The 15,760-nt window shown below is 39.2% G+C and overlaps 1 protein-coding gene and 1 pseudogene across 1 annotated transcript in view; both read left to right on the plus strand.

The window, feature by feature from the left end:
- The window catches only part of OGFOD3 (2-oxoglutarate and iron dependent oxygenase domain containing 3), a 72,385-nt gene extending 67,692 nt beyond the window's left edge, over window positions 1-4,693 (plus strand). Inside the window, exon 9 of the mRNA XM_072640913.1 lies at window positions 1,180-4,693. Within this exon, the coding sequence (XP_072497014.1) occupies window positions 1,180-1,316 (137 nt within the window). The 3' untranslated portion in view covers window positions 1,317-4,693. The remainder of the gene's footprint in view (window positions 1-1,179) is intronic.
- A 9,700-nt stretch (window positions 4,694-14,393) lies between these two features.
- Window positions 14,394-15,760, plus strand: LOC140523521 (elongation factor 1-alpha 1 pseudogene; annotated as a pseudogene).

Here is a 15,760-nt window from a genome sequence, read left to right on the forward strand (position 1 = left end):
AATTCTTAAATTACCTCTCCTTGATCCGTTTTTTATATTATGGTCTTTTTAAAAAAAAAAAAGTCTTTTAAAAGATATTTCTTACCACAATTAGTTGTTGATTTCTATTTGGCAATATTCTGATTTTCAGATTATTCAGTACTTGGTTTTCTCGTAATATTAGATGTTTTCCTTGGTTTGCTCATCTCAGCATCTTCACTGTCTAGATTGGGGGTGTGGTAGACTACGCTTGGTTTAGGCTCTGTTTCTGCTCTTCTGAATGTCATGGGCAGGCCCCACCTTGTCTTAGATGTGGGGGCCAAGACCAGTCCCTCTTTTCAAGGAACTCCAAGGCTCCTCTCGAACTGGGCCCTTTAGTAACAGGGTCATGCATGTAAGCCCTTTAGTCACAGGGTTCCAGGCATGTTCCACATTATGCTATATCTTAGGTTTTTCCACTTTTTGCTGGGCTCTTGGGTTGTCCCATGTGAGACTCTCATCACAGGGCTTTAGGGTTACTCCACTCTGGACTTTGCCTAGGGACCTTCTGATACTGGTTTTGGGGCCACTCTTTCCACTGGGCAACTCTGAATACAGAGGACTGAGGACTTCTCCAATTGCCCTGGGACAGTTTCATGTCATGGAGTCTGATAATCTGTGTACCCCTGAGCTGGGTGACAGAGTCTACAGGGTATTTTCCTTATTTCCTTCTAACAACTGTTTTGCTTTTTTACATTTTTACCATGCTGTTTTTCAGGGGATCTAGGTTCATCTAGATTCTAGCAAGTTGTCATCATCCTACAATCCCCCCAAAATCTAAATTTTCAAAATGACAGTTTATAGTCTAAAATTTGGGTCACTTTCATCTTGTACTTTTTTCCCAAAACAGAATTTATGTACTTACCTTTTTCTCTGGGTTTGTTTTTCTCCTTTCATTCCTTAGTTTGACTTCCTCACATACAAAAAAAAAAAGCATTTTACTCTCTGCACATTAGTTCATTTTTTCATAGCCCCCATTACATGAAATTAGTTATTTTTGTAGTAGCCCTCCTTCACCCCCAACATACACACATACATACTACCAGATCCTGAGTTTAGGAACCCATTTGTCCAAATGATAATATTTTTCAACTGCCAATCATCCTTTAAGTGTTATCTTCCCTGTCTTCACTGATGCTATTTGCTTTTGGCTTCTTTCAGGTCGTGTCTCCTTCTTCACCTCAGGTTCAGAAAATCTCCATCGGGTAGAGAAGGTCCATTGGGGTACTCGATATGCAATCACCATCTCTTTCACCTGCAATCCTGACCATGGCATTGGGGACCCAACGTTCCTTTAAGATAAGGACCCAATGGGTCCAAGAAAAAGTTACTTTGTGGGGAACAGTATTGGAAAATCACCACTATACACACAAATTAGAAGTAATAAAGTGATAAATTTGAGTGATAAAATTCCATGGCCATATTTAATGTATCAATAATTTACAATGAATTTTATTTTGTAATTAAATTTTTTGTCAGTGTATGAATTAGAGGGACAAAGAACTTTTCATTGAGAAACTATTTATGTTTACTCATTTAAGAAACAGAGAGGAAAAAATTCAAGGACTAAACATAACTACCTATGACAAAAACAATTGACATCATTCCATATCTTTTGGGAATATATATAATGTGACTTATATTTGGAATTATTCCCATTTGTGCATTAGCAGATTGGTATTTTTAGATGACCATATTCAGATTTGAGAGCCATTTTAGCTATTCAAGACCAATTAAAATGTCAGTTCCATTTTAACACAACCATTATTCATATAAACCCTAGGTACCCAAAGTAGACGATACTGCCCTCTGAGGGGCACTGGAACAATAGGGGGGATGGCATCGGGGACAATTGTGATGCATTTAATAAAAATAAGGTAGTGGTGGAAGCATAAGGAAAGAAGAGGAGATAAAACACTTTTGAAAAACCATTCATACATGTTTCATCTGTTGTGTAACAGAGTTAAAGGTGTAATGATTACATTATTTTCTAAATAAACACACAAAATGCAAGTTATAACCCATCAGTGGTCTTAACAAGCAAGAATTGGCAGGTGAGCATGTCTGCATTGTCAGGAAGTCCAGCATGTATCGGAAGGAATATAAATGTGTAATGACTTGTTTACAGTATGATGCTATATGGTTACATGGTGCAATGTTGCATCATCAAAATTTCAATGCAGGAAAAAACCATAAATTTACAATAAAGTATTAAATTTAAGATATGCAGATTTCAAAAAAACATTAAACGATTAAAGAAAGTAGATTTTTTTAAAAAGGGGGCAGTAGGCCAAATAAGTTTGGGAATCTGATATAAACATGATGTTTGCCTTCTTGCAGAAAAAAAATAATCACAACAATTAACCTTTAATTACCTTGTTGTTGTTCCAAGAGAGTCAATGCTTATGAAGATGGTGTCTTGACTTGCAAGTGAATTGTTTTCAAACGAGGCCAGACTGTGCCAAGTCTCACTCTCTCTTCCAGAGTTGTCTGAGTCTAGTGGCAAGACATAGGGATATCCCCGGTTACAGTGGGCAGACCTTGGCCTTTTTAAGCTAAGCTCTTTCCCAAGTCTCAGTTTGTCTTTGTTGAAGGAACTAGTTTTTCATATTGGTTGATTTTTTCTGCCCAACCTAAGTTTCAGATAAAGTTTTATTGGCATTGAATGACTCTACATTTGAGCCTCTGAATAGACACATTTCTACACATGGACCAGAACACCAAAACATTCATTGTTTTTGTACAAGACCATTCTGGTTACAATAATGATACTTTATTTAAGCTCTGTTCAGATGATATTTGACAGATAAATAAAACTCACTATGGGAAAAGAGAAGGAATATATTCATTAGAAAAATAAGTCTTTACACGGAGTTTATGGTCATGCAGTAGTAAAAGCGTAAGATAACATGCCAAGTTTGAGAGGGGAGAACACAAGTAATGTGTGGGGAGATTCTCTCATTTATCAGAAGCCTAGTCATTTAAAATATTTCAAAGTTTTAAAATCTATCCAATCGGAAAAGCTATATTTTAAGGGCTATTAAACAAGAATAAATACAAGTAAAATACAAACTTCCATTTACATTTAGCTAATTTTTTAATTCAAGTAGAAAGATTTACTTTCTAGGTTCTGTCAGAAATAGCATTGAGAGAATGCGTCTTACTCTAAGAAAAATATCCTTTTACTTGAAAATCCTCTTCACATGATCTTTACCAGTTTAGATTGCTTAGTAATGTGCAGACCTCCTTATGTCTCCCCTTTAAATTTAGTCCATATTATTTAATATCATAAAAATATAGACTACTGAAGAGATGGTTATGTAATTTCACATTGAAATGTGACTGACTAGTTGCTCAAGCCCTACTTACCACTGTATTTATTGTTCTAAGTTATCTTTCCACATTGGGCTTTCCAGCTCTGCTCACATGGAGGAAATATTCTGAGCATCTACCCTGCAGCTCCACCCCCTTAATTTCCCTACTTGCGTGCACACATATATACACACACACACACATACACATCACACACACACACCGCATACACTCTCAGGTTAAGGGTTATATTAAGAAAACTGTTGTTTAAAAGAGATCCTGGAAAGATGCAGCATAGACTGAAGGATTAAGGGTCCAAAGTCTTCTGAGTTCTAAACACAGTTCTGTGAGTATGTATGTATCCATCATTGGGCCAGACACTAATTTTTCTGCCTTTTATTTCCCATATGTAACATGGACAGAGTGAGATGGTCTCTGTAAGAACTTCCTTGTTATTATTTGAAAATAAAGATTATGATCTCAAAGTTTTTAGGGCTTTAGAATATGGCAATTGATCTTCCTGATATATAACAGTGAATTTTGCAAGTCGTAGATTCTCTACACTGACATGGAGAAAAAGCACCAAAAAAAATAGTAGAAAACAAACTACCATCCTGGACTACTTACTTGTGACCTTCCTAAGATAACTTCAGTTTCTTCTTAGAGTTTGAGGGGAGAAGTAGGGAAATGAACTAATAAAATATAATAATTTGATTTTGGATTATTACAATTGTAAAAAACAAAAATCCACTAAGATTTGGGTGAGATGAAGCTCAGGATGGAAGGAAATCTTAGTGTCTTCACATGAAGAATTCTTGTCTAGAAGTACATATTTTATCTCTTTCTTTTTGCCTTCTAGCTCTTTGGATTTTAAACGTTGTTCACTCATTTCAGTAATGTCCAATTTTTTGTGATCATATTTGAGGTTTTCTTGGTGAAGATACTAGAGTGTTTTGCCATTTCTTTCTCCAGCTCATTTTACAGAGGAGGGACTGAGGCAAATAGGGTTAAGTGACAAGTCCAGAGTCACACAGTTAGTAAGTGTCCAAAGCCAGATTTGAACTCAGGAAAATGAGTCTTTCTGACTTTAGGCTTGGCCCTCTATCCACTGTACCATAATTGTCCTTTTAAAGATTTAATCTATATCAAATACTTTGTATCTTATCTGTAATGTGAATTTATATTGGAGGGGCAGAATATTCTGTTCTCTGTTCAGCCTGCACTGATTTTTTTGCTTTTTAAGTTATTCAAAGATTGATGTTCCCGCAGGTGGACTGTTTTGCAAATTTTGCTGATTGTTTTATGTGGAAACTTGCATACTTGCTGTACCTAAAAAAAAGTAATAAATTTTTAAGAAATCAAATATATTCTGCTGTTCTGAAATAAATAAATTGCGTTATTAAGGATTTCATTCCCCCTTCCCCCACCTATAGTTCATCGTAGGATAACACCATTTAGTTAAAACTAAACATCTTATCCTTTGAAATTCCACAAAATATTTTTTGGCTTGCAAATTTTATTGCTCCTCAGAGTCCATTTTATCTATTTTACTCTAGTATTTCAATCAAAAGAAGATTACATTTGTTTATTAAACTATTTCCAATGAAAATTACTTTCTACCCCTTCCCTCAAAAAAGGTGTTCTAGAAAGATTATATGGTAGGATATGAAATTGTTCAATCTGGAAGAAAAACCATTGGGAAAGAGCTCCAAGCCAATAGCACTTTATTAAAGGAGCCATGGCCCTTTCTGATGAAATGGACCTCAGATCTTCCTCACAATCTGAGTTCAATGCCCCTGGTTCCTAGTTTATATAGGGTTTGATATTGGGTTCAATACCTATATAATATGGAGAGGCAAGACAAATACAAAATCCCATTGGTCGATTAGCCTTGTTTTAAAGGTCAAAAATTATGTATCAGTCAAAAATGGTACATCAGCCAGAGGGTGGAAGTGGGGGGGTTGTTTTACAGATTGGGGGAAATACAGGATATCTCTGCTGATTAAGTGATCTTAAGATGGCCACCCGCTTGTGTTGGGCAAGAGAGAGTGGTCGAGAGGTACAGAAAGAATCAAGGCATCCCACCTATTCCAGGCTTGGACATGGAATTGGAACAAAAGAAGATGGAGATATTTTTGTCAGCATTCTTGTGGTTGTACAAGTAATCTTCATAACTGGTTAATAAGTAGTGAATGTTACATTAAAGTTTAAAGTCCACTATATAAAGGCCTACTATAAGAACTTATCTAATCTCTGTATGATTTATATAAAATATCAAACTGATTAACACTGATTGGAATAGAATAGGGGTCCAAATGAATCATATCTCACAATATAGAGAGCTGACCTAAAGATCAGGACCTGGAATCCAGTCCTTTGTCCCATACTGGCTGTATTGGAGTGTCTGGAGTGTTCAAAGAGGACTAGCCAAGGGCTTGTCAAACCCTCTTCAGGATTGCCCTTCTGCCTTGGGTGTTTATCTTTCATCAGTTTTCACCTGTGACTCCAAGAACCATCTTGGCAGATTGCTAAATCAGGTTGAGACCTCAAACCCATCAGTGAGTTGGAGGGATGTCTAGCCCAAGCATGTGAGGACTTCCTGGACTAGAATGAGCGAATGAGAACAATTTGTTTCATTGACTGTAAAGGCAGTTGAAGCAGGCACTATGGAGTCCTTCTTTAGTCTGACATAAAAGACAACAAGGTCATTCATTGCATCCTGGGCCATCATCAGTTCTGATTTTTGTGTTGCTACTGAACTTTGATGACTCTGGAGGAGAGAGTGAGTCTGATAACTGTGCAACTCTCCCTCCCTTAAATTCAATTCACTCTGGAGTCAAGATATCACCCTGTGATGTCACTGGTACTCTTCAGAAATGAAGGATACACAATTGACTGTATGAATCTAGGCAAGTCACCTAAACTGTAAGTGTACCAGGCAATTCTAAGTCTATGTGTTGCAGAGGAGTTGTTGATCGATGTGGGTAGAGGAAATTCCTTACCAGGAATTCCCTACACTGATGAAAGTACAGGTCCACTCCAATAAAACAAAATGATCTTCTGGACACAGTAGTACAGGAAATGGTCCACAGCCTGGGAAAATCCAAGACTTGACAGACAGGAAAAAATAATTATTGACATTTATAAGTAGGAAATAATAGCTGACATTTTTATAGCATTTTAAGGTACATTTTATGTACTCTAATCTCTGAAGTCTCCTCCAACTCTAAATCTATGGATTCTCATATCAACCCTCAAGTAAAAAATTATAGGCATTATTGTCCCCATTTTAGGGAAGGGAATGAACACCCAGGAACTGTGTGACGTGCTTTTTACCTATATTTTGGTTAATCTTCACACTAGCCCTATGGGGAAGGTGCTATTATTATAATTATTCCCATTTTGAAATCGAGGAAACCTAGGTAAAAAGAAGTTAAGTGATTTGTCCTGGGGGCATGAGTAAGTGTTTAAAGTGAGATTTGTCTTCTTAACTCCAGGCCCAGCACTATGACACCTAGCTGCTAGTTTTATAGATAAGATACCAAGCACCTGAGTATCAGAGGCAGAATTTGACCCCATCTGTCTCATGATTCAAGGTCTGGCATATTTTCCACTATATGATGTTCATCTGTTTTCACCTTTCTTGGTTTGATGCTACTTTTGTATATTTTTCCCCACAACTTCCTTAATGTATAATTAAAGTTGGTTTCTTTCCTTAGCTTTAGAGTTTGTAACTGGAATCATTTTTTAACCTCATGTTTTGTTTCTTCTAGGCATTCATGTTGTGAGAAGCGTATTTGCTCTAGAAAGAACAAGGCTAATTGTGAAGCCAGGGAAGCTCTAATTTTATTTTACATCACTTGTGAATAAAGAAGCACACTTGCTCAGACAAATAAATGCAAGGCTTTTTATTTCCTGTTCCTGATTCAAATTTCTCCCCTTGTTCTCCTTTGGCTAGAGGCAACTTTCTGGACCACCTCTTCCATGTTCTCCTTGAGATGTTCCCCCTCAAACAGCTCATTAAGCACGCACACAAGCTTCTGATCTTTTACTTAATCAGAAGCTTGGTTCTGTTAGATCACAGCTCCAGTTAGAACCAGTCACCTCTGACTTACATCCTGTTATCACTCCTGCAAAGCTGGGAGTAGTTTTTAATTCTGTGGAAACCAAATTCCTTCTTTTGTTTCTCATAGTGTAGTTGTTGAGGAAATAGATTTTCCTCATTGTTAGTTAGCCTGGTATGAATTTGGCATTTTTGTTAAAATATGGGATATGTGAGGGGGCGGAGCCAAGATGGTGGAGTAGAGACACACACATACGCTAGCTCCGAACCCACAGCCCATAAAATATCTGTAAAAAAGATTCTGGAGCAGCAGAAGCCACAGAACAACAGAGCAGACGAGATTTCTGTTCCAGAGAGACCTGACATGAAAGGTCCATCACGCCCGGGACCAGGAGCTGAGCCCAGCCCTGCTGTGGCCACGGGGCGCCGAGAGGAGCAGATCCAAGCAGGCTTCAGGGACAGAATCTCCAGCAGCCACGCAGGTCCTTCCACCCACAGGCCCCAAAGGTTGGTGAGAGGGTCTTCTAGGCTTCCCGAGAGGGGAGTGGGGTGCCCCCATAACTCAGGCCCCCTTGGGAGGCAGCAGTGGAGGCGGCAGTGGACCTGGGCTCCCCAAGCAGGCAGGAGCTCAGCTCCATTGTTTAAGGTCTCTGTATAAACCCCCTGAGGGAACTGAGTCCCGTGAGGTGGCCCTGCCCCCACCTGAGCACCTGAACTTGATCTCACACTGACTAGCAGCCCTGCCCCCGCCAAAAGCCCTGAGGCTGGGAAGCAGCATTTGAATCTCAGACCCCAAGCACTGGCTGGGAGGATCTGGAGGTGAAGTGGGTGTGAAGAGAATATTCAGAAGTCAAGTCACTGGCTGGGAAAATGCCCAGAAAACGGAAAAGAAATAAGACTATAGAAGGTTACTTTCTTGGGGAACAGGCATTTCCTCCCTTCCTTTCTGATGAGGAAGAACAATACTTACCATCAGGGAAAAACACAGAAGTCAAGGCTTCTGTATCCCAGCCCACCCAATGGGCTCAGGCCATGGAAGAGCTCAAAAAGGATTTTGAAAATCAAGTTAGAGAGGTGGAGGAAAAACTGGGAAGAGTAATGAAAGAGATGCAAGAAGAGCATGAAAAACAGGTAAACACCCTGCTGAAGGAGACCCAAAAAAATGCTGAAGAAAATAACACCTTGAAAAATAGGCTAACTCACTTGGCAAAAGAGGTTCAAAAAGCCAATGAGGAGAAGAATGCTTTCAAAAGCAGAATTAGCCAAATGGAAAAGGAGGTTCAAAGGTTCACTGAAGAAAATAGTTCTTTCAAAATTAGAATGGAACAGATGGAGGCTGATGACTTTATGAGAAACCAAGAAATCACAAAACAAAACCAAAAGAATGAAAAAATGGAAGATAATGTGAAATATCTCATTGGAAAAACAACTGACCTGGAGAATAGATCCAGGAGAGACAATTTAAAAATTATGGGCCTATCTGAAAGCCATGATCAAAAAAAAAGCCTAGACATCATCTTTCATGAAATTATCAAGGAAAACTGCCCTGAGATTCTAGAACCAGAGGGCAAAATAAGTATTCAAGGAATCCACAGATCACCTCCTGAAAGAGATTCAAAAAGAGAAACTCCTAGGAACATTGTGGCCAAATTCCAGAGTTCCCAGGTCAAGGAGAAAATATTTCAGGCAGCTAGAAAGAAACAAGTCAAGTATTGTGGAAATACAATCAGGATAACACAAGATCTAGCAGCTTCTACATTAAGGGATCGAAGGGCATGGAATAGGATATTCCAGAAGTCAAAGGAACTAGGACTAAAACCAAGAATCACCTACCCAGCAAAACTGAGTATAATACTTCAGGGGAAAAATTGGTCTTTCAATGAAATAGAGGACTTTCAAGCATTCTTGATGAAAAGACCAGAGCTGAAAAGAAAATTTGACTTTCAAACACAAGAATGAAGAGAAGCATGAAAAGGTGAACAGCAAAGAGAAGTCATAAGGGACTTACTAAAGTTGAACTGTTTACATTCCTACATGGAAAGACAATATTTGCAACTCTTGAAACTTTTCAGTATCTGGGTACTGGGTGGGATTACACACACACACATGCACATGCACACACACACACATAGATACAGAGTGCACAGAGTGAATTGAAGAGGATGGGATCATATTTTTAAAAAAAATGAAATCAAGCAGTGAGAGAGAAATATATTGGGAGGAAAAAGGGAGAAATGGAATGGGGCAAATTATCTCTCATAAAAGAGGCAAGCAAAAGACTTTTTAGTGGAGGGAAAAAGAGGGAAGGTGAGAGAAAAACATGAAGTTTACCCTCATCACATTCCACTAAAGGAAGAAATAAAATGCACACTCATTTTGGTGTGAAAACCTATCTTACAATACAGGAAAGTGGGGGATAAGGGGATAAGCAGGGTGGGGGGGATGATGGAAGGGAGGGCATGGGGAGGAGGGATCAATTTGAGGTCAACACTCATGGGGAGAGACAGGATCCAAAGAGAGAATAGAAGTAATGGGGGACAGGATAGGATGGAGGGAAATATAGTTAGTCTTATACAACACAACTATTATGGAAGTCATTTGTAAAACTACACAGATATGGCCTATATCGAATTGCTTGCCTTCCAAAGGGAAGGGGTGGGGAGGGAGGGAGGAAGAGAAGTTGGAACTCAAAGTTTTAGGAACAGCTGTAGAGTACTGTTCTTGCTACTAGGAAATAAGAAATATAGGTAAAGGGATATAGAAAGTTATTTGGCCCTACAGGACAAAAGAGAAGATGGAGACAAGGGCAGAGAGGGATGATAGAAGACAGAGCAGATTGGTGATAGGGGCAATTAGAATGCTCAGCGTTTCGGGGTGGGGGGAGGGGACAAAAGGGGAGAAAATTTGGAACCCAAAATTTTGTGAAAATGAATGTTAAAAGTTAAATAAACAAATATTTTTAAAAAAATATATGGGACATGTGAATAGTCTGCCTCCCTTTGGTTTAGAACTATAGTCAGTGCACAAGTTTTTATTAAAGATTGTGAGCTGGACTGGACCCAGCCTCCAACCCATAGGTGACTGGAGCAGAAACAGAGCTAGAGACAGGTGTGTCAGGACACAAATAGAAGTTTAATTAATTTCCGAGTAAGGAAGAACACCTGCAGGCAGAACTCCCCCCTCCCCCCACAAGATGGTAGGCTTAAAATGCTAGACCAAAGGCAGGTCTTATATATATAAAAAACCACAAATGCCATAAAGACATAATAAAAATGACATAATTATTTTTAGGTCTTGAGTTATTGTTCTCATGGTTGACATTTTTTGGGAAAATGCAGGCATTCTTAGGTCCCATGGAAATAGTTATTTTCTTAAGTCCTGGGGGTCCAATACAGAATCAGAGTTCTGTGATGGGAACAGGAGTAGCAAACAAGGAACAGGGATTGTGAACATATGGTGGATGACCCTGGAAAATAAATAAATACTTATTTATGCTTTTTCTTTGTCTAAGATCAGGATTGCTACTGCTACTTTTTTTTTTACTTGAGCTGAAGCATAATATAGTCTACTCTAGCCTTTTACCTTTATTCTCTGTGTATCTCTCTGCTTCAAATGTGTTTCTTGTAAATAACAACGATTCTGGTTTTTAATCCACTCCGCTATGCAGTTCCATTTTATGGGAGAGTTCATCTCATTTCCATTCACAGTCATGATTACTAACTGTATTTCCCTTCATTCTATTTCTCCCCATTTATACTTTTCACTGTATTCCTTTCACTCTGTCCCTCCTCATCAGTGTTTTGCTTCTGACTACCTCCCTCAGTCTACCCTCCCTTCTCTCAGCCCCCATTCCTTTTCACTTAACAAATATCTTACTTGATCCTCACAATAACCCTGGGAGAGTGGTGCTATTATGATCCCCATTTTACACTTGAGGAACTGAGGCAAACAATTTAAATGACTTGCCCAAAATCACATATCTAGTAAGGTCTGAGACTGGATTTGAACTCAGGTCTTTCTTCCTGACTCCAGGTCCAGCTCTCTATCTGCTGTGCTATCTATCTGTCCCTAGGAATGGGCTTCTTATAAAAGGTAAGATTTTAACTGAGACTTGAAGGAAGCCAGGTAATGGAGATGGGGAAAGGGCATTCCAGGTATAAGGGTTGCTGTCATCCAGTTGTTCAGCCATCCAGTCATGTCTAACTCTTTGTGACCCCGCAGACCATAGCACACCAGGTCTTTTAATCTTTCACTATTTTTTGAAGTCTGTCCAAGTTCATGTTCATTGTTTCCACAATCTTATCCTCTGCCATCTCCCTTTCCTTTTGTTTTCAATCTTTCCCAACATCAGGGTCTTTTCTAATGAGTCCCATCTTCTCATTACGTGGCCAAAGTATTTACACTTTTCAGTGTATGACCTTCTAATTCAGTATTTGACCTTCTAATGAATAGCCTGAATTAATTTCATTAAGTATCAATTGATGTGATCTCCTTGCTGTCCAGCCAGTGAAAATGCTCAGAGTCAGGAGCTGAAGCATCTTATTTAGGGAAACTAAGATGGACACTCCCCCACCTTTCTGCATTTTAAGTTCATCCCCTTCCTGGCAGGAGATGAGGGGCATATTTTATCTTCAATTCTCTGGACATTTGGGGCCATAGCTAACATGGGAATTTGTTTTGCCAGAATATGCTGATACGTGGTGAGGGTTATTTTTTAGTTTCTAAAAAAATTACTTTCTAAAGCTTTAAATAGTATTTAATTTTTTCCCCAAATACATATCAAGAAAATTTTTAGCATTGATTTTTACAAGATCTTGAATTGCAAATTTTTCTCCCTCCATCCCTTCTCTCTTTTGAAAATGGTAGGTAGTTTGATATAGTTTATATGTGTGCTATCCTGTATGTTTCCATGTTTTTCACAGTTGTTGAGGAAGAAACAGATCAAAAGGAGGGAAAAAATCACGAGAAAGAATAAAGTAAGTGAAAAAAATATGCTTCAATTTGCATTCACAGTCCAACAGTTTTTTTATCTGGATATGAATAGCATTTTCCTTCATCAGTCCTTTGTCTTTGTCTTAAATCATTGTGTTACTGAGAAGAGCAAGATGTAGTTTCCTTCCTTATCTGTTTTAATTAGGTCTATTTTTGTTTTTACTTTGTCTAAGATCAGGATTGCTACCCTTTTTTTTTTTTTTTACTTCAGCTGAAGCATAACAGATTCTGCTCCAGTCCCTTACCTTTACTCTGTGTGTGTCTCTCTGCTTCCAGTATGTTTCTTTTAAGCAACATATTGTAAGATTCTGGTTTTTGATCTACTCTGCCATCCACTTATGTTTTATGGGAGAATTCATTCCATTCACATTCACAGATATGATTACTACATGTGTATTTCCCTGCATCCCATTTCTTCCTCCTGTGTGTTCTCTCTCTCCTTTCACCCTTTTCCACTTACCAGTGTTTTGTTTCTGTCTACCACTTCTCCTTATCTGTCCTCCTTTATGTCAGTGTCCATTCCCTGGTCCCCCGCCCCCTTCACTTTACTTAATCTTCTCCCCACCTACTTCCCTGTCAGGTAAAATAGATTTGTAGTTAGTGGCTGTCTGTTTACTTAGGCACCCTTAGGGTTGGTGTGTACCTGTTTGCCTGGGCTGTGCTGCAGCCCATGGAAGTCTGGCCACTGGAGAATGACTGCCCAGGCCAACACTAAAGCAGGTGATGGTTCTCAGAGCTGGAGTCTGTGGGTTCTGCTGGCTATGCTAAGGCATGTGGGCAGTACTGGTGCTGGCATTTGCCTGCTTCACCACAGTGAGGCTCAGGATCTCACACTGGTTTGTTGAGGTGGGATTTGCTGCTGGCTTGCTGGGAGTGCTTCCCATCTTGGATTGCAGTCCCCTTTCACCTGAGTGACATAGACTGTTCTTGCTGATTTTCCAAGTTCCTTGAGGCTAAAGGATTGTTTCATCTCCATCTTTTTGCTGGTTCTGCTGTTTCAGGATTTGTTTTAAGGCTCTATTTTATGGTTGTTTGGAAGTGAGTATGGGAGAGTTACAGTGACTGGGAGAATTACAGCAATTTACTGCTTACTCTACCATCCTGGCTCTTGGAGGTCTAAAGAATTACTTTTAAAGAAAATTAAGGTTTAAGGCAGGAGTAGTAGGGGGATAGATAAAATACTTTTTAATTGAAAAAAACTTTGTAAATAGAGCCTTTTCTTTAACATATTAACAAATAAGAACCAATATCTGATTGCCTATTCATGTACCGCAGGTTCTCCAAGGCACCCATCTTATATATCCTCACATATCTTTAGGAAACCAGCTCCTGAGAATCCTCCACATGGAGATGTTGCATTAAGATGATCAGGTCTGCATATACCCTATGTGCTCAATACAAAAGAGAGGGATTTTATAGGAGTGAGTTGGGAGGAACAGGGGGAATTATAGTGGTACAAAAAAAAGAAAAGCATCAGGGGAACATTTAAAAATATACAGAAGAGAGCAGAAGGAAGTTCAGAAGGCAACAAAGCTCAACAGGACAGTACTTGTGTTTAATTTTCTACATTTAGATTTATAAATTATATAGGTACATATATATCTTCCTATACCTATCTTTCTATCATCTCCAACTTTTATCTATCATCTATCTATTTTTGACTGGACCTGTAATTTCCTTTGGTATGGGGAGCTCCCAGTGAGGAATTTCCTTACCAAAACAGTGCAACATAGAGACAATATAGAGAATGAGTTGGCTTTGGCATCAGGAAGACTCAAGCTCAAGTCCAACCATTGTTGTTGATACTCTGTGACACAGGGCAAGTTATTTAGCCTCAGAGTACCCAGTGCTCTAAGACTACTGTATAAGTTGAAGAAAAGGTATTGGTAGGAACTAGTAGAGGAAATGTAGTGTGTATTTTTTTAAACCATATAGTAGCTTTTTTTCCACAATGGGTTTGTCATCAGCATATAGGTGTTGTGAAAACCATCACTAAACCTCCACAAAAATGAGCAAAGAAAAGACTCTTATTAACATTGTCATCACTGGACATGTAGACTCTGGCAACTCCACCACTACTGGCCACCTCATCTACAAATGTGGTGGAATTGATAAGAAAACCATAAAGAAGTTAGAGAAGGAGGCTACTGAGATGGGAAAGGGCTCCTTCAAATATGCCTGGGTCTTGGATAAGCTGAAGGTGGAATGTGAGCATGGTATCACTGTTGATATCTCCTTGTGGAAATTTGAGATTGGCAAGTATTATGTGACCATTATTGATGTTCCAGAACACAGAGACTTTATCATGAACATGATTACAGGCACATCTTAGGCTGGCTGTGCTGTTCTGATTGCTGCTGCTGGAGTAGGTGAATTTGAAGCTGGTATCTCAAAGAATGGGCAGACATGTGAGCATGTCTTTCTGGCCTACACACTAGATATAAAACAACTGGTTGTTGGTGTAAACAAAATGGATTCCACCGAGCGCCCATACAGTTAGAAAAAATATAAGGAAATTGTTAAGGAAGTCAGTACCTATATTAAGAAAATTGGCTACAACCCTTATACAGTAGCTTTTGTGCCAATTTCAGGTTGGAATGGTGACAACGTGCTGGAGCCTACCTCTAATATGCCCTGGTTCAAGAGATGGAAAGTCACTCTTAAGGATGGCAATGCTAATGGGACTACACTGCTTGAAGCTTTGAATTGCATTCTGCCACCAACTAACAAGCCTCTTCTCCTACCCCTCCAAGATGTCTACAAGATTGGCGGTACTGGTACTGTACCTGTTGGCTGAGTGTAAACTGGTGTTCTAAAACCAGACATGGTGGTCACCTTCGCCCCAGTCAATACCACAACTGAAGTAAAGTCAGTTGAAATGCACCAGGAAGCTTTGAGTGAGACTTTGCTAAGGTTGATAATGTTGGTTTCAATGTCAAGAACATGTCTGTTAAAGATGTCCATCTTGGTAATGTGGCTGGTGATAGCAAGAATGACCCACCTATGGAAACAGCAGGTTTCACTGCACAGGTTATTATCCTGAACCATCCAGGCCAAATCAGTGCTGGCTATGCACCTGTTCTGGATTGTCACACTGCTCACATTGCTTGCAAGTTTGCTGAACTGAAGGAGACGATTGATTATTATTCTGGTAAGAAGCTGGACGATGGCCCTTAATTCCTGAAATCTGGTGGTCATCACTGACATGGTTCCAGGCAAGCCCATGTGTGTGGAGAGCTTCTCTGATTATCCTCTGGGTCATTTTGTTGTTCATGATATGAGACAGACTGTTGTAGTTGGTGTCATCAAGGCAGTTGACAAGAAGGCTGCTGGAGCTGGCAAGGTCACAAAATCAGCCCAGAAGGCTAAATGAGT

Source organism: Notamacropus eugenii, chromosome 2, assembly GCF_028372415.1.
Source record: "Notamacropus eugenii isolate mMacEug1 chromosome 2, mMacEug1.pri_v2, whole genome shotgun sequence".
Taxonomy (NCBI): domain Eukaryota; kingdom Metazoa; phylum Chordata; class Mammalia; order Diprotodontia; family Macropodidae; genus Notamacropus; species Notamacropus eugenii.